The sequence below is a fragment of the Pseudopodoces humilis genome, chromosome 2, assembly GCF_049639895.1.
Source record: "Pseudopodoces humilis isolate 2021_Gansu_Grassland_sample_001 chromosome 2, ASM4963989v1, whole genome shotgun sequence".
NCBI classification, from domain to species: Eukaryota; Metazoa; Chordata; class Aves; order Passeriformes; family Paridae; genus Pseudopodoces; species Pseudopodoces humilis.
Genome location: NC_142201.1, coordinates 14,896,378 through 14,916,917, shown reverse-complemented (window position 1 = coordinate 14,916,917; position 20,540 = coordinate 14,896,378). Strand labels below are relative to the sequence as shown.

General features: G+C 38.4%; 1 protein-coding gene across 6 annotated transcripts in view; it reads right to left on the bottom strand.

Moving 5' to 3' along the window:
- SH3KBP1 (SH3 domain containing kinase binding protein 1) overlaps positions 1 to 20,540 on the bottom strand; it is a 212,431-nt gene that overhangs the window by 37,733 nt on the left and 154,158 nt on the right. For all 6 annotated transcript variants that reach the window (XM_088051918.1, XM_014253926.2, XM_088051917.1 and 3 more), the window contains one exon: positions 13,682 to 13,776. In XM_088051918.1, the coding sequence (XP_087908044.1) occupies positions 13,682 to 13,776 (95 nt within the window). The remainder of the gene's footprint in view (positions 1 to 13,681; positions 13,777 to 20,540) is intronic.

Here is a 20,540-nt window from a genome sequence, read left to right as displayed (position 1 = left end):
GTGGTAGCTGGGTCAACATTTAGCTACTGTAAAAACCTGCTCCAACCAAAGCTTAATTTGGAGACTATACCTATGTTCTCATTGCAGTGACAGTGCAATCAAACACCTTAGAGAAATGCACTGCTGGTCCACATTGCCAATCCTGCTTTGGTTGCTCAAGCAGAGGCAGATTCATGAAACAGAGTAATTAAAAATCTTGAGGGAGATTTTGGTATTTTCTCATTAAAATACCTATCTTGGTTTTATCCTCATTTCTAGTAAAGTAAAATCATAAAACATCATGAAGTAAAATCATAAAAATGACCCCTAAGATCCCTGAATCCATCTGTTACCCCAGCACTGCCAAGTCCACCTCTAAGCCGTGTCCCTAAGTACCACATCTACATGTCTTCTAAGTACCTCCAGGAATGGAGACTCCACATCTTCCCTGGGCAGCCTGTTCCAGCGCTTGACCACTCCTTTGGTGATGAAATTTTTCCTGGTATCTAATCTAAAAGTCCTCTGGCCCAGCTCGAGGCCTATCACTTGTAACTTGGCACAGCCTCACGCCGACTATGCCAGGGCACCTGGACAGGTGGGACAGTCACGGAGGGGATGCTCCTGCTGTGCTGGGCAGGAACTTGCTGCCAATGGCTGGTCCCTTCAGTCACTTCAGCCAGGCAGAGCAAGGATGGGGAATGCTCCCTATCAGGAATGTCCTGTCTGCCTGTTGGGCCTGCCCCAAGGAAGGCTGGGTGTGATTCCAGCTCACTTCCATTCAGCAGCCATTCTAATTCCAAGCTCAGCGGTTCCCAAATAAAGGATAAAAAACCTGATTTACTAGCACTATATATATTATCCAAAAACTGGATTTACTAGCAACATTCATTTTGATCTAAATATTTGGGCAAAAGTCGGATGAAACATAGTGAAGAGAAAGACTAAAGTGTTGAGTTTTTGAGATGTTTAAACTTCGTATGAAATAAATATTACACAAAATATTAGGTACTAAAATGTCATCTTGGGCTGGAACACTTACATAAATCAGAGAAAAGGGTAAATCTGGGAGAAATGGAAACTACTAGAAAATCAGAATATAGCTACCTCTTGTCAACAAGTTGCCAAGAATTTTATTATACACAAATGAACTAAAGAACATCAGTCTTTTTCTTGATTTGAAGAATAAAAAGAACAATTTGTTGTGGAATCAGCAGTGAGATAGGCAAGCTGTGAATAAAATTAGAAGAGAGAATCATCTGGAGAAAACAGACTTTTTTCTTTTTTTTTTCAGAGGGGAACATCAAAAAAGAAAACAAAATACAAACCCAAACCAATGGTAAAACAAGAAAAGTAAAAACACAGTTCTACTCTGAAACTTATGTCTGTGGTGAGTAAAAGAGTAGGGACAGAGGAGAGGGGAAAGAAAGAGATACATGAGCAGGGAGACCAGCCAAAAGCCATGCAGAGATATTTTAACACAGGCAAAGAAAGTCTCCATTCAGAGCACCAGACTTATCACACTGTTACTGAATGCAAGTGAAATACAGTGAGATACATAAGTGGGGTTGACAACATAAGATCATGGCTGTCACCTTTAACCAACTGCAGTGATCCTGCACCCACTCTCATACTGATGAAGAAAAGTCATAAAACAGTAGAGTCATGCTTTCTCCTCTTCTGGGTAAAAGAATAATGACATTGCTTGGTCTCTTATGAGCACTGTATCCTACATTATAAGGTTTCTCAGCAGCAGAACTACTGCTCTGTGTTAGAGCAAACATTGTGCTGTTCCTTCTCTTGGTGCTCTGAATTCAACAGGAAAAAAGCAGAAGATGGTGGAGATTGAACAAAAAGCCCAGCATAAAGTGCCCTATGCTCTGCAGTCTGACAAATACTCCACTCTCTGCACAGAAGCAGCTGTACCCAGACACCAGTGACACGACACTGACCCATGTCATCTCCCCAGAGCAGGAGTCCAGCTGCTCACCAGCCAAGAACACAAACTTCCCTTCCCTCAAAAACCACCTCTGGTTTGTTTTGATGGTGACAGTGGAGGTAGATAAGGCAGAGCTGTCAGTCCCCTTTAGTACCTGATACCACATTGAAGATAATGAAATTAAAAGACTCAAGTTCATACCCGGCAGGTGATGTGTCTCTCACGCCAAGCCGTGTCCCAGCTACAAGTTTGGTGCTGACTGATTACCCCACTACACAAACATGACTGAACTCTCCCTGCTGGAAATGCTTACAGCTTCACTCCCTTTCCCTTGGCTCCAAGTTGGCAGGAGTCTCATACACCCCAAAGAGAGAGGGGTTTTTATTTCATATAAAGCGCTCTGTCTTAAAAAAACAGACTTGGTTATTAGAGATGGGTTAATTTCTAGCCCACACCGCTATTTGCACTCTAGGCCTGAGCCAGGTAAAAGGAACATGAAGGAAACCAACAGTTTTGCTGAAAATGCAAAGCAGCATTTCTGGTTGTAAACATACTTATAATAAAACTCTACTATTTGGATTTTTTTCATTATTTTACCAGGAGTCAATAAAGAATGCAAGATTACTATAATTTAAATGTCAGACACACTCCAGTGTATGTTTTCTTCCAAGTACTATGCATTATTCTACCCTTTTTTTCTTTACTCTTTTTTTTCTTGAAGCCACTTACGGGAGAGTTACTGTATGCTATGAGACTGTTCTTAATCTTTTACATAAAAACCTGTAGATACTTGGCTCTATGTATACATTATAATGTGTTCAGAAGCCCGTTGGACTTGTATCTCCATCATTGCAGCCAGTTGCAAGTGCATCAAGATTGCTCTCTCCAGCACTAACAGCCATCTGATACTGGGAATCTACCAACAGCTGAGCAATTTCTGCAGCTTTACCTGCAGAAATTTAAATAAAGCTGCAACTTCTGCAGCTTTACCTTCCTCAAGGAAGCCTGAGAGGAAGCAGGCATCCACTGCTGCAGCCATGCTTTCCACTTAACTTTAGGGGCAAAGATGTTTCCTGCCTTTTCCTCCAAAGCAGCCAGGCCTTCAAGGCAGCACCCACTCCTCTCATCTCTTGCTACCTTTGGAAGAACTGACAATTTCGGGGAGTGCCAAGTGCCAAGTTCATCTCTCCCCTCCCTAACCTAGTTTCCAAGCTCAAGCTGCCCCTAGTGAAGAAGAAGGCTTTTGTCAGTATAAGTAAACGAGAGATTTTTTCTATTCCCCAGGGCCACAAAATGAGTAATAATGTAATTATCTTCTCTCCTATCCATGACTTGAACTGCACCTGTGTAAACTCTTGAAGAAATGCATCTGAAAAGGCCAATCTCATCTGTAAATAGGGCTTCTGTTTTTCTGAGGGAGCTGATTGCTGCATAGTCTGGTCTTCTGAACATGATGGTACTTCGCAATACTGCTAAAATATGAAGCTATAGTTTAGACATCAACCTACAACTGCTGGGTTTTTCAGGTCTTTGATGAAAAGTTTTTATTCAGCAACATTCAATCACAGAGATTTCATCATTACAGCTAAGATAGAAGGCAACACTAAGAACAAGAAAAAGCAGGACCCCAGAAAATTGTATGTGAAGCTTATACTGTAGTATCTGTACTGAGATACACCATCATGGTGCAGGGTTTGAGAAAGTATTATTTTTCTGGAAATCTCCATTAGAAGACACAGTTCCTTACAAAATAAAAATATTATTATTATTGTTATTATTAGTAGTATTAGTATTATTATTAGTATTATTATTTTTAAAATCCCAGCCATTGTCATTTGCATTCATTAAATCTCTGCCTTCCTTCTGCCTTTCTAAATTTGGTTTTCATCAAGAAGAATGTTGAACTGGAAAAATTGCATTATTCAGAAAGCCATGAATCCTTCTTACGCTTGCACTTTCATGAAAGCTTGAGCTTTCACGTGTCAGCTCTGCTGTGCTGGCATCCCCCCATTAAATTGCTGCTAACCCCATTGTAAGCATCTCTCCAGAAGTCTTTTGACAACAGCTAGCCAACATCAACATTTAAAGAAAAACAAGTCACCTTTAATGCAAAGAAAATGTGTCTATAGAACCTTTCAAGACATCAACCATAATTCACAAAGAGATACATGGAACATATAAAGGCTTCTGAATCTGAGGATTAAAGGCCTCATAGAAAGATAAATCTGGAGGACAAGCCCTCTGCCATACAACCCACCCTCACAGGGCACCTGTGGGGCCTCCAGGCTTGACTGCAGCTCTGGGTCCAAGAGGTCCCAACTCTCACAACCACCAGAGAAGGCCACTGGAAGGGCTCTGTGATTTTGAAACAGTCATTAAAAATACAACAGATCTTCATTAATACAATTTGGCATTTGGGGGGAAATAAAAAAGCCATGTTAAATCAGGTTGACAAAAGCATTTTAATGATCTTAAAATATATTTCTTTAGAAATTCTTGCTACATTCAGTGTCATGGTGCTGAAACCAAGACAGATCATTCTCAAAATCCAAATTTATCTTAAGAGTTAGAAAAGAATTGATTTTAGAATCTTCATCCATTCTCATTAAACTTGGTAAACTATCTATGAATGAAGGAAAGCATTTCTCCAGAGGCTTACATTATACTCACATTGCGCTACCTAGCACTTCTCCAAATGATCAAGGTTTGTTACTTACTATAAACTCAGTTACTGGAATTGAGACCTCACAGTACAAAAATTGCAAAATTTTTTACATTTTGTTAAAGAAAATGAGCATCTGGTTAGTAATCAAGTACTCCTTGGCAGAAACATGGTTTTAAAATCTGTCATTAAGACCGTATGAATCTCTCAAAAACTACCTAATATGAGATAATTTATATAAAAGAGACAGCCCAATAGACAATAAATTTATCTTCTGAAGCAGTCCTGGAAAAAACCCATTTTCCCATTACATACTTCTTGCAATACACATAGATTAAGAAATATTGAAAGAAAAGCATTAAAGCCCTGGCCCCTAACCTCTGTTTGGCCCCTAACCCAGAGGTTTATCCTGCTCAAATCCTTTAACATATCCCTAAAGCCCCAAGTCCTGCATGGATCCTTCCCAGGTCCTGTCAGTTCTCATGCCCAAGCCATACAGAACTTTACACTGATAATGCCAGTTGCATCTTTCAAAGCTTAAGCAGTCAAACAGGAAAATTTTTATTTATCTGCAAGCTCCAAGGCTCTACTAAGAAATCCTCATGTCAGCCCTGTATGGAAGGAAACAGGAAAGAGTCAGAAATTAGACTTTATTTCAGCTCTGGTTACACTGCTCTTTCCAAGCTCTGCTTTTTAGTGGAAGGCACAACAAGAAGACACCTCTGCAGAAGACAAAGTCTGTTCAAAAATTGGCCCAGGTAATTGAACCCTGCAAAAAAGAAACTGGCTTAGAATAATGAATGACCTGCAATACCCAGGACATTAGAGCAGAGGATCTAACAGAGCAGATGTACTTCTTCTGTTAAATCTGTTTCAGGCTATGTCTAATCATTTGACTTTACATTCTGTGACTAAATAGTTTAATCAGTAATGAGGATAAAAAGCTTTGATTAAATATTTGTACAAACAGGAAGAATTAAGTTGCTTATTGAACAAAACAATCTCTTCTGAGGATTCACTTCATTTGCAATGTTCACTCAGCAGAATTATCGTGGAGAAATAAATATGTTCCACATCATAAAACTCGAACACTCCAATACTCAAATTAAAACTAAATTAGCCAACACAAACATGAAAGGTGGTGCTAGTAACAGACATAATTTATGCCTCTGATGAGCCAAGATAAAATATTTATGTAATTACATTTTCTGTATTTAGAAAGATTATAAAAACCTAGAACAAAACATTTGAAAGATTATTTAACGCAATAGCATCAAACCACTTAGATGGAAGACATCTTAGGAGCAGGGTCCTAATTACAATTACTAATTACTTGGCACTGTATGTGCATTTTTACTTCCCCTTGAAATAGCTTTCCCTGCCCTGAAAATGTTGGACTTCAGATAATACCATCAAACCAGTAGGTGAACCCAACATTCAGAATAAAAGAAAGGACAAGCAGTGAAGTTAAGCAGTGAATCTAAACCCCACACTGTGAGCAATAATCACAGTTTTCCAGACACCTCAGCATTTCAGCAATATCTTTTCTAAGTAGAAAAAAAGATTCTTTCCTTTTTTATCTCAAAATATGTCACTTTCTTAGATTAGCTTGGCTGTGTTAAAGATACTTACAAACAAAACGCCTTTCAAATGATGCAAATCTTGAAGCATTGCATGCATGAGGGATCCTGCTACTTCGCCTATCTAGTCTGGCATGAACTTGCATTTGTCAAAATTCAAATTTGGGACTTCCCACAAACAAAAGAATTCCTTTCTTTTGAAGTCACTCTTGTAGCACCACAATTGGTGGTAAGAAGAACAGGAAAACAGAACTTCAGTGTGTACTTTAAAAAAATAATATTATAAATACAATAATGAGATCAACATTTGAGTCCTGGCTGTTTCACTCTCTCTGGACTAATCACAGGCTTAACAGCTTATTTAAGTGCTTAACTCAAACATTTGTGTTTCAGCAATATTTCTAAAGATACCAATGAAAAGTAAGCTGCACCTGGTTCCCGATTAAACATCGTCAGGCTTTGTCTCTACAGAGACCTTAACGTCCCACTGCTAACCACAGCAGCCAAGAAATGGTTCAAGATATGAACAAGTGCTACAAAATTATTTATAAACATTTTAAAGTCTTGGCCAAGGACAAGGTTCAAGCAAGAGGAATTACTCAGAGTCTATTTTCCATAATTTACTGAGAATAATTTCAGAAAATGAACATTTATTTACTTGATCATCAGTGCGCCCACAGATTTTACATAACTGTTTTATATCACTCATTTGAGGAAGCATTCATGCTTCTGTGAAATGACACAGGTTTTACCCAGGGCACTTGCTGCACACATCGGAGATATGTCAAACAGGGCTCGCTTTGCAGGACCTACCATCCTGCCATCCCTCAAGGTACCGTGGCTTGAAACCCAGAAAGAATCCAAACCTTCTGATTCCTATTAGTCAAAAACTGCAGAGGAAAGTTTCAGGTCAGGGAGAAGTGACCCTACAGCTACACCAGCCTCTCAGCAAGCTGCTGGGGCAGTCCCACTCCTCCATCACCCGTCCCTGTTCACATGCCCCGGAGTGTCCTGTGGTTGTCAGATGCAAGGTGAAAGGACTGGAGAACCATCCCTTTTAGCATCCATTATGTAAAACTGCACCCTCAGCATGCACAACGTGCAAAATAATTCCTTTTATGATACAAGCAGGTTTCCCAATCAGAGGAGGAGGCAGGATGTCCTGGGGGAAAAGCTGGTGCTAAGGGAAGTAGTGAAGGGTAGGGGACAAGGAACACAGAAAGCAGATTAGGTACTGCTATTAGGTCTGGCCAGTGATGAATAATTCATGGCTATCTCAGGAGCCCTTATGGCATTGTTCTTTCTGAGGGAAATGCCTATTTATTTCCAGAGGCAAGAAGTGCCTTTATTGCTTACATGCTTCTCTTTAAACACAAAACATCATAAAAGCCTTATTAAAGCTGGGCAGTATTAAATGCTTACTTACTGTATTCCTTTCAGTTTCTGTATGCAAGACTGCTGTAGAAGTTACAAATGTGCAAAATATCTTGTATTAAAACCCCAAAAAGGGGCATCTGCATGACCAAATATTCAGTGTCAACCAAAGTCCATTGCATTGCTCAGACAGAAAGCCATATTTTTATTTTGTTAAACCAGATCATACTTTCCCCTGCATAACCTAAATTTTTTTGCATGGTTATATCAGTAAACTAATTTGTAAAAATGAGCTAAAAAGCTTGATTTTAGTTGTCAGTCAAGAAAAAACAAAATTACCTGACTATCATGAAATTTGACTGTTTTTTTCCTTTCATAGTAAGAAAGAGACAATCTTAGACTTTATTTTGAAAGAGATGGTCTTAAGCTACCACATTTCTGCTTGGAAAAATTTTTCTGTTGGTTTGTTTTTAGAGGAGAAAATAGTGAAGATTTCACCTTAATAAGGAAGAATTAGTGATACCTACCTATTAGCTCGTATTTAAAGAAAAACTTAAAGTTTTTAATTCCTTCACATATTTCTATAGACAAGGTTTGTAAAATACGTGTGTGCTGTTTGTAATTAAAGGTGTACAGAAAACTTCAGCAATGAATAAAACCCCACAGAAACAATTTCTGCCAACTCTAGCGACTCCCCGGCCCAGTGAAATGTTCGATTGAGTATCAGCGAGTGTCCTCTATCACACTGTCTACCTCCTGCTCCTTCCCCTGCTCATGGCCTCAACTCACTGGCAAGATTCTTTAACGTAGCACTTGCGAATTTCATCCCTTTAGGAGCCTCCTGCGTCCGTTAGAGCAGCTGTTTTCCTTCACAACCCTGCACAGATGAGTTCGCCTTGCCAATAGCTCAGCTAAAGAAAGTGCTCTGGACAATTACCTCCTGCACCAGGATGAGCATTTAAAGATGTTGTATGAGAGAAAAGCAGTAGAATTGTTTTGGCAAAAGGGCCACGCTCCAGTAACTGCCTATAAATACAGTCAGGGTTAAATTAGCTGCCCCGTGGCTACCCCAAGGATTGGGTGGGATTAAACACTGCATAAAGCCAGATTCCATGCTCTTACAGGGACAAACACACACAGCACCACTCCAACAGTGAGAAAAGGTCAAAGAGACTATCAAAACTGAATCTCATTGAATTGTTTCGTTATACTCTTCTACTCACCTGTACTTGTCTGTCTTATCACTCGACTGCATATGCTTCAGGGCAGGAAGTCGCTAAATGTACAGCGTTTTGAACCACAAAACTTGCAAATCTCACAATAAATTATTAACAATAACACCAAAAGCAAATACAAGCTTTGTAAAACATGATTGCCATATGCTTATTTTTAAAACGAGGTTTGTGGCTCTTTGCCCCCCAGCACAGAATTAAGCTCTACAAATTGGGTTGTCATTAAATATCTAGACCAGATAAATGGTCATGTAAGTTTTTCACTAGTAATTATCCTGTTGTGTCTTTCATAATACCAATGCAGTAACTATTTGAATAGCATCAGCAAATCACCTTAAAAATTCAGAATTAGCAGAATTGGCACTGATATCAGTACCATCCATTGAAAATAAGGGTTCAGGTGAAGATATCTTGCTTTTGCAACGATTTTTGAAGCAGCTGATTTTATTTATCTAGACCATTTTCTCTCCTGGGAACAAGGTGGTCTTTACTGCCTAGAGCTCAGGTAGATTGATGCACTGCAATGAAATCTTCTTTACATCCTTGCATGTAAAACTGCTTTTGAATTAGAGCACAGCTGCCAGTGTGCTTGATGTATTTGCTTTGAAATTATGTAGCTATTTCTACTGATTCCTCACACAGGTCATTTTCAGTGAAGTTGTAAGAATCCTATGCATTTTGTCATAATTTATCAAAGCTATTAATAAATTTGTAGAAAAGTGGCTTACAATAGCTATGTCTAAGAGGGCTGGAATTAAAAGTCCAGTAAAATTTTCATAATGACAGTTGAAAATGTCACATGAATCTTTTGCTGCTTAGAAGAAACTCTATTTATTACAAATACAATCTTCAAAATTAATATATGAGCATGATAAAAGACCTGTTTTCCACCCTCCTTCAGCTGCAGATTGCAGTCATTACCAGTGTTCTTGCCCATACCCGAATGCTGTCAGGAATACTTTGAAGACACTAAAAAAAATTACTTAAGGAACACAAATGTCTGACAATGCAAAAATAATCTACAGTGTCAATCCCATGGCCTCTTACCATTCATAATTTTAACCTCATGAACATATCTAATCATCAAAATGCACAGATATCACCTTAACTGTACAAGTAAAATTACTGTCTTTTTCTTTTTATTCTCTTACTTTCAAAGGCGTATTTTTCTTAGACTCCTTTTTTGCCAAGCAAAGGTACCAGGTCTATTAGTTCATTGCCTTGAAGATGAAGTTTTTACCTTTAGTTACAATTCTGACCAATATTTTCAGAGCTTTTACATTATTCTGCATGAAGAAAATAGAAGACTACCATTTACCCACTTTTATATCCACTTATTAATAAATAAAACCTATTTTAGGTATTTAAAAGGGTATTTGCTTTACTGGGACAAAGAAGGAAAGAAAAACTTTTCCAGAAATTTTTGGAATAGATGCATGTGAAGTTTCTGCTTTTCTTCAGTCTTTTAGGTACATTTTAACTAAGATATGTTGGGACTCTATTTCATCACGTATATTTTCCAAATAATAGGCAATTATTTTTGGTTATCAGTTTTGCATAATGCCATCCTTCACCCTATATCTTCCCAAAAACATGCCATTCTGACCCGTAAGTGATCAGCCTCTACTGACTTTCTTCAGCGCTTAAATAAATCTTTCCAGCACATTCTCCATGTGATTAGGGAGGTTACTTGTGATTCAGCAAATCTTTTCAAAGTATTCTTTAGCTATTTCAAAGAAACTCAGGTATTCAAATTCTCTTATCACAGAGACCTATTGGGAAGTTCTGACCAGCTTGTGATTCAAGATCTCAACATCCATCAAAACAGCGAGAACTTGAAACAGAGTCTGTAAAGACCATGACAGAAAAATAAATAAATAAATAAAAAATTTAATAATGGTTTGCTCTTTATATTTGAGTGATATTTTCTGATCTTGATTTTATGATCTTGACAAAGGGACTTTCATAACTAATTCAGCTGAATAAAAGAGAGAAATCTGCTATACTCTTATCCTTTTTATTTGTGGATATTGTTAAAATGGTGCTATTGAATTCTGCATTTACTGATTCCACATCTTTCCACAAAATTAGGTCTTAGCATTTTAAGATGAATATTAGACTAACAGCTTCCTCACATACCCATTGTCACATGTGTGTGCACCTGTACACAGGCTCTTGTAGGAACTCCCCATTTAGCTCATTTGATCCATCCCCTTTTGTCTTAGCACCTATCAAGTGCTACTCATCTTCATGCTTTTAAGATTATTGTAATGCATTTTACATTCTTTTCATGAGATTTCTCTCCCATTCTTCTGTCACTCACTCTTTACTTCAGCCACTCCCACACATTCTCACCAATGCTGTAGTTTTCAATTAAAAACAAATTCAGCATGAGTTAAAACTACAAGTCTTCAACACTCTAATGGATCTAACTGTGGAAAAACAGACTAGCCTAGTAACAGACTTTTTATGCTAGGAATCTATATCACTTTTTGGTTTTAGTGATTTCAACAAAATACATTGTTTTACGATAATGCATCTGTGGTTGTAGGAAGTACTGTGACACCCATCTGTTTCCTTAAAAGTAACAGTCTTCTCTCTTTGAGTCTAGATAGTTGGGAAGAATAAATGCTATCTAATGCTTTCCAGCATAGAAAGCAAAAGCTGCAAAACAATTCATTACAAATAAATTAAAAGAAACTCTGTGATCTGATAGCAAAGCCATGGCAATAATTTCTGATTCATTCCATATGTTTCTCTTTGATGCCTGTTAGTCAGCATGGCTCACTAACTGGTCATGTAAGCATGGTGATTTGAACTCTGGCTAACTCTCTAGCAGAAGCCATTGGTGGGCAGAAAGGTGAGGCTGATTTTGTTAATGCTGACTAAAAGAAAGATGACAACAGACATCTGCTTCAGAAGATCTAGACTAAAATAAAGTTACTGTATTATGTGGTAGAGAATAAAGGAGACCTCACTATTTTCAGAACTCTACAGCAAAGACCCTGATTCCACATAGCCTGAATTTTATTTTTTTAACTGTGTTAAAAACATATGAAGAAACCCCACAAGTCTGAGGCCTGCAAAGCACAAAAGGATCTGCAAAGTGACTGCTTGTTAAGCATTATTTCTTCAGTGGCTCAGATCAGTTCAGACATCCCATAAAAAGGCATCCACAGAGAAACTCCAGGCTTTTGTGCATTGAGACCCCCCCACTCTCTAGAGGCATGGGTTTATATAAGTGTTCATAGACGTGACACGACACAGAAAAAAAAGAAGAAAAATAAAATGTCTGCAGTGGCTTGATATCACCGAGAGTAGAAGGACATGGCTAGAGAATAGCATATTTACTATTCCAAACCATTCTCTCTGCGTGATTTGGAATACTGATCAATATGGTCAAATCATCAGCTTAGTTATTATGAAAGACAAATATCCTTCCACTGTGAGGGCAGAGGCAGAGGGAAGAAGAAAATGGGAAAAAGCAAGCAAATGAAAGCTCACATCGAAACCTCAGGAATGTAATTGTCTTTTTATCTATGTTTGCTGATGAACACAGCTCCACCCAGAGACCAGACATCTTGGGAAATTAAATCATTCTGGTCAATAAAGCATAAAGTGGACAGGAGCAACATCTAGAAAGCCATTTTCATGATCAGAAACACTGTTAAACACTCACATGAGAAAATTCTGAATCAGGCAGAGCTACACAGCTCTACAAACTAGCTAAACAAAAGTCAGCGAGGACAAGTAATTAAAGGATATTTAATGTACACAATTTATTTTTACATTTGCAATTTCTCGTCCGACCAAATGTCTGATTACTTTTCCTTGGTTACATGCATATCGTTCAGGACAAAGATGTCCTCTAGGATTGAAAATTGCTTAGTATGTGGCAAACACTGACCCAGATGTACTTCCCAAGATTTTGGGGTTTTTTTCACAGTGCCAAATTGTTCAGTCAAGTAACAATTTCTTATAACACCTCAGTTACAGTACTAATTATTTTACTTTCATATAAGCACAAAAAAAAGCAGCAGTATTGTGTACACTGTTATGATTCATCTTCCTCATGGAAAGGCCTTTTCTAGTTTATAGATTTTTTTCCCCCACAAATATTTATGTCCAGCAATCAAAAACTTTTAAACAAACCATAAAGTCTTTAAACAGGAGCAGGAAATAAAGTGCACCTAAACTATAATCTGTTCTTCGTAACATGGTGCACATCTCTTCTAAAGGCAAACCAACTGTTTGCTCACTATCTCACTCTATGGTTTTTGAAGATTTAGTATAAATCCTGGCTCTGTTTTTTTCATGTATAATCTTGAATAATTTCATATAATTTTAGAAAAAACCACAGATCTAAAACTATTAATTTTCTGTCATATTTCTCTGCTTTACCAGAATGTTAAGACTGGCTAAATTTTAAATGTTTAGTTCAGTACATTAATTTAGGCAAATTACCTCAGTCTAAAACAAAAATCTAATTCACAATTCCTACAAGAAAAAAAGCCTCACGTGTGAAAGCTGCAAGTATATTATAAAACTAATATTCAAAGCTGCTGCTTTCTAGAATCTTCCAATTTATTCTCTAAGCCATTATGCTTGTTACAGGGATCAATTTAACAATTTATATTGTTCTGCCATCAGATTAAAATTAATATTAATTCTATAAATTTGTGGGCTCAAGAGTACACATTGGTTGTTCTTTGCTTTACATTCATTATCAGGGTAAGGCTCTAAAGCACAGGAGGAAGGGATTTGTAGGGCTCTGAAGTCTGCATAATGTTTCACTGTCAAACTAGCATTGGTTTAGCAACAACACTGTCAAAGGCATAAATACTAATTTTATGGCAATTAAATTATGTCAGTTTTAAAAACTGTATCACTGCTTATAGGAGAAAAATATTGCTTTTACCTTACTGATAAGTGTGACAACATCACCTTCCCGGATTGTGAGTTCATCATCGTTCTGTGCTTCATACGGAAATATCACTTTGCAATACTCCTTGTCTGAAAGGAAGAACATTCACTGTGATAAATTATCACTTTATAACAACTGCTTATTCAAGGGTGAATAATCTTCATAAAATATTCCATTAGTGTCTCTTTGTGCTGCCTTATTTCCTTGCCATCTTTCTCTTTGTATTTGAGACCTTCATAAACAATATGAAATATTTAAAAAACTGCATTCTGATAAGCATTCCCACACACGTCATCCAGGGAGTCATCTCTGTAGCCCCTAGAACCATTATCTCAAATGAGATTGCTCCAGACAGCAACCTGCCACAGCCTCTTTCCCTTAGAGAAAGCCTGTATCTGACACTTCCTTCCACAGTTCCACTGCTATGGCCTCTCACCAGATCACATAAACTGGAAGCATAAAGGATGCAGTAGGTTGACATAGCTTATCTCTCCCCTTGTGTGCAAGAAAGCAGATATTTATGAATCTATAAAGATGGTAAAACAATAAATAATACATTAATAAATGTTAATGCATTAATAACTAAACCACCTGTACAACTCAGTATAAGAGTTTTGAGTATTACTCTAAAGTTTCCTCAGCTCTTTTTCCTTTACTGTCTATAAATAAGGATATCATCTCAATTTTCAACTGGAAAATACAGAAGCCAGCACTCCTACTCAGAAATCATAAAAAGCAGTTGTCATGAAAAGCAGTTTCTTACATGTTGCCATGCAACAGATGAGTATGTCAATGTACCTTACAAATAAAAAGGGAATATGTTTTACAGCTGTTAAACTATGCATAAAAATATGTGATACTCTAAGACAGCAGGTCTAAAAGGACTAACTACTGTTTGTAGAAGGGCATGTGATTTTGTAGAAATGTTCACCTCACTTTAAATGTCTCAGTTTTGGTGGCCTCTCTGTCTAGTCAACTTCCATATTCAATGCAGAGAAGTACTGGCAGGCCACAGAAATACAAATTAATTTCAAATAACAGGACTTACTATTTTATGCTTACTATAAAGAGAACCTGCATTATCTTACTTGAGGGTATCTGAGCCTCCACCAGTTCAGCTGCCCAGACTAAGTGCCTTTTCAGACACTTGTGGGTATGTAAGACACATGCATAGTACGGCTGAACCTATGGAATTGACAAGTCCCTCTGGTCTGACAGCTGGAGGCAAGTCAAAACTAAATACCCTGGGGTATCTCTAAGGGCTCCAGATGCAGGCTACTGATTTCAGCCCCCAAGCTTTGGTCTTGTGTCTAGATTTAGATTCAGGCATCTGATGTTAGAAACCAGCCTGTTGCACTACAGTGGGACAGCCAACGGAGCCTGTAGTGCGTTGACTGTACTGCAGTGAGGGTAGTGCAGGTCAGTGCACCACGGCCAGAGGAGATCAAGTCTCCTAAAATGAGCAAAGCCTTGAGAGCTGCTCCTGACTCCAAGAGCAGACCCTACATTTGATGAGCTTAACCATGATTTGAACTCCCTGGACAGCAGCGACAGATCTCCAGTGGGACCACCCCCCAAAACCAAACTCACGTGATTAGAACCCAAACTTAGGGCTCTGACACGTAAGCTCCGCCCAAACTTCAAAAGTTTAGTGAGAGGAATATCAACCGTAAAGAAGCAGCCCAGAAATGTGCATCTGAAAGTTTGCTCTCTGTAAGCACCATCAGCCTGACAAATTAAATAATACTAGTAGGGAACAGGAAAGTTCTTCACACGCTGCCACTCAGCATGAATTTTATGTGTCGTTGGTTCAAGCAAACAAGAACTTCGCTGGTTTCACAGATTTCTTATTCTGTACACAAATGTTTGGACTTACCCATGACCACTACAGTTGGTTTTTCTGGCCATGCCCTGTATTAGGTCTGGCTGAGATGGAGTTAATTTTCTTCACAGCAAGCCCACATGGTGCTGTATTTTGGATTTGTGACTAAAACTGCACTAGTAACACACTTGTGTTTTGGCTATTGCCCAGCATACCTACACAGCTTTCTTTTTTTTTCTTTTTTTTCCCCTTTTCTATCCCCTAAGTAGGCCAGGGTGGGCAAGAAGCTGGAGGGGACACAGCAGCTGACCCAAGATGAGTAAAGATATATTCTGTGCCATATGGCCTCCTGCTCAGCAATAAAAATGGGTGGGCTTTGGGGGTGTTGGTCTAGGAGGTTTCCAGTCCTTGGAGACTGGCTGGACATCGATCCACTGTAGGTAGTGAATGAATTATCTACTGAACGGTGGTTGCCTTTGTGTTGCCTCTTTTTATTTCTCTTTCATTTATTTATTAAATTGTCTTTGTTAATGAATTTTCTTGGTTTTGCTTGCCCTGCTCTCACCCTTATAGGGAGCAAGTGGCTGGGTGGAGGATGGCTGCTGGCTGGGGTCAACTCACCACACCTCCTCTGGTGTCTCTGAAGAAACAAAATTCAGATGAAGACAATGAACAAAAGTTTTGAGGGAAAAGAAGTGAGCAAGGAAAAAAATTCCTTTTCCCTGTTCTGAAAGCAGAGAGCACTATGAAATAAACATTTGGTGACTTTTCCAAACCACTGGGCATGTGAGAACCACCAGGTCACAACTCAGATTCAGAGGATGAAAGGGGTGTCTAACTGCTGCTTTACTGCATTCTGAGGAAGGATTGGGATGTCTCTTTGTGGACTTGGCTAGGCAGTTCCACCTGCTCACTGCTTTGTCTTTGAGACAGTATAAAAATATTTTATGTAAAAGTTGGCAGAAAGCTGACACACACTGACTTAGGTGGATGCAAAGCATCATGTAGATAAATATGAGATTCAGCACATTTTACACTTCAGTGGCATGCTACCTTATATTATCATCATGGGGTTTTTTCCTATTCTGAGTATATCCACACTCCAAAAAGCAGCTGTGATAAATAATAGATTCAGTGAATTAGTCCAGAGTTGATGTGGATGAATTACTGCACTAAAGAAACTGAATGCTGCACACTCAGGCAAGTCTCTAGTTACTGGGAACAGGCTTAGCATTTATTTTTTGGGATACAGAACTGGCTGGATTCTCAGAGGTAAACAACACCTGAGCACAAGATGGATCATTCCAAAACAGCCATCCTCAGACACATACATTGATCCTCCATTCAATAACAGCATCAACTCAAGATTAAGTGGGAAGCTAAGCATAAAAAACAGCTAAAAAGCTGCAAACAGCCACTGCAGCATCACTCTGACAGGATGTCTGCAGTGCAGCTTCTGCTCAAGGCATGGATAAATCCCATGTGTTTCAGGGTAAAAAATGCTTTGGATAGCAGAGGGCTTGAGCATCCAGAGACCAATAACAGATAAGCTTCCCTCAGGTCTCGCTTCCTATTTGAAGACTGGGTATTTGAATTGTCTATCTTGTCCTGATAGACAAGAGTGGAGAGAGGGCTGTGGTTTCAGCATCTGAAGTATCAGCTGATGATCTGGAAGTAAGTTCTCTCTAGCAGATAGCTACACATCTTGTTCTTCTAGTTTTGATGTCAAGAACTCTGTTGTCTCATGACCTGTCCACTCTCCCCATCAAACTCTTAACCTTTTCTGTTCTTAACCTTTTCTATTCTTAGCTTTTTCTATTCTTAAAAACAAACAAACAAAAAATCCAAATAGCAGCAAAACAAGGAATTAAACTATAGAAAAATATCAAAAATCAACCAAATGATGATGTGGTTCATAAAGAGCAAGAAGACAAACTTCTGAGAGGACAAACTTCTGAGAGGCACAAGAGGGAGCTGGGGGAGGCTCATGGCTCTTCTGTGCTCTGAATGCTGGCACAGGAGCACAGAGTGAAGGAACAGCCACAGAAAAAGAATATGGTTTATGCACAGTGCAAGTCTGGACTTCTTGAGTACAATTCAGACAGACATACACTAAATCACTGAACCCATGGATCATGCTGCAACAGAGGTGTCAACAGCACAGATGGGTTGGGAGCAAAGTAAGTAACTGGACAAAGTCAGCTTTCAAACTTCTCCTAAGGGATAGGTAGACCAACATGATTTAAGCAAGCAAAAACAAAGCCAGCAGAACTCAAAATAATATGAACCTTTAAAATCAGTTACATAAAAAGCAGATAAAAATCTAATAGGCTGTGTCACTTCAGTACTAAAATTGTCCTTACTCAGCAGGGTGCAATACCACAGAAGGATGTAGAAGCACTTAATGTCAACAGTCATGTTTAGATAGGAAGCAAGAAAAGATAAAAGAAAAAAATTCAGACACAGCATTGTATAGACCACACTGGAATTTGCTGAATTTGGAGTTTTCCAAATGAGAAAAAATAAAAAAAGAAAAAAAAATACTAAAACTCAAAACAATATATCCTATTATATGCCTGGCAAATATACAAGAGAAATTAAAACTTCAAACTAAGATACCAATACTAAGTATCCCTCAGGTGTAGATGATAAATCTCATTTTTACATTTGACATCCAAAGCTGTGTTTATACATCACAGACAGTTCTTCCAGAAGCCTCTTTTTCTCCTCCTTACCTGATAAAAATATATCTGTTAATAAACCCCCAGCAGCAGATATCTTGGAAACAGTAAGGGAGGAGAAAATATGATACTCATGAGCTTTTCAGTCCTATTTTATCAATTCAGTGCTTTACTCTGCCAGACCAGTCTCTCACTGCAAACTCACAGCTCCTCCCAGCCATGGGCAATGGGCACTACTCAAGGAACTGAATGAATGGATAAACCCAAAGAGAACAAGATGTTTTATGGGGGTTGTTATCATGTATCTTTGTGCAACACTGTCTGTTCCCAAGTTGAAAATGTGGCCTTTTTGATACATTCTCAACCCCTCAAAAATCATCGCCTCAAGAGGGAGAATAATAGCAGGGGGTAGCCTTCCTACAGAACATTCCTGCTTCATTACCCAGGCCATTGCAAGGAGAGTATTCCACTGACAGAATTCAGTGGCTCAATGTATATTTACCACTGCAGGGTGAAGAACTGATGTCAATTTACAGCTCTGTGAGTTGGGGTCCTGCAGTAGTATAGCAGGTAAATTAATTTATTTGTATTTTGAGAGACTGGTTAAATATCATACTGTTCCAACCAGATCTGAACAAACTCCATTTACTGTATCAGTGAACCCTGTTCACTTCAAAAGCGTGACCCTTCAGTTTGTTCTCCTGCCACACTCTCAGGATTCACTGCAACCTTCAAGAGGGCAGTCCACAAACATTCATTCAAGCTTACATTTCAAATGGGACAGTGACTCTGGAATTTGCTTCTCCTCTTAGGGCGAGATGATTCAATCTCTTTCTTTTACTCCTATTGTTACTTCTTTGTATAGTTAATTTTTGAGGCTTAAATATTTCCCCGTCAGCGAAGTCTAAATCATACAGCAATCAATATGGACAGAAACAGTAATACTAAGCAAGAAAACAAGCAGCATTCCTTGAGCTTAAACTTCCTCTCTTTGAGTATCACTCATGTTTCTGAAATGCAGTAAGCGATACAAAATCTAGTGAAAAATTACATAATTCTTACCAAAACCACAAACCAGACAAAAAAATCCAAACACTATACTCCATAGAATTTGGTTTTACTATTAATTGCTACACTCAGGACTCATAAATAAATTGCACTAATAAATATTTTCATAGAAATTAGTAAGATGTAAACTGTCAAAACACCACTTTATTAAAAAAAAATAGAAACAGAAGTAACTATGATCCTATTAATATATATCCACTATTCCTTACACCTTCTATATCATGCAAAAAAGATTACTTGTTTGCTATGATCTTGATACTATTATGCAATACCTCAACACAAATTTTAAATAGTGAGTGGACTAATCAAATTAAGTGCTGTGGTCAATGTACTCTGTGATTTGCTGCCTTTGCTATTTTGTTGTCTGCTTATTTATACTTCTCTAGTGCAGTCTCAGTAATCTGCAATAACTTTCAGATGTAGTGGATGTTTTTGTTTTGTTAAATTTTAGAATCCAACAGAGCTACTTCAAAACTTACATATATTTTCTACAACATATCCTTTTCACCACAAGCCACTCATACTAAAAGTAAGCTATTTCATAGAAAACAATACATCTCACCCCAGAAATAGGATTGTAAACACTCATGCATTAATGTGCCATCCCATCTACATGACAGAGATGGAACTTCAAGAGCAAAATACTCCTCTAAATCTAGGAACCCACAAATCTAAACCAAACAGCTCTTCCCTTTTCTCTTCAAAGATGCACTCCCTCATTTATAAAAGGTTAGTGGTGTTTTCCAAGAGATCACTCAAACCCTCTAAAGATTTGTGCCTTCAGTGTGCTCTTCCTTTGAGCAAAAAGTCCTCTTTGACCCTGAAGAGTTATCAGTTTATCCCGCAAAATCTTAAATCCATTTTTGAGGAGATTTACATAGTGTATTGTTGGGAGATGCACCTCTCCCAACACACACCTCTGCTTTTTGCTTCAACCAACTCACCCCATTGCAAAGCTTAGCCCATCTTGCATGTTCCAAGAGCAGATGGCACATCAAATGTCTCACTGCTGATCACTGCCCTGTCACATTAGAAAAGCTATAGAAAAAAACCAGACTGGAATCAAAGCATGAGAAAAGTCAGCAGTCATCACTCCTTGCTGAAGCCCCATGAGCAGAGAGGGAAGATGCTGCTGGTATCTGCTTCCTCTCTCAGCTGGTTCTTTCTCAGTGCAACTGCATTTTTTTAATCCAGTTGGAACTAAGAAATAACATCATCAGTCATAGTGATGAGGAAAATTAAAAACTCTCCCATCTCTCCCAAGCATAACCTCTGCCTTGCC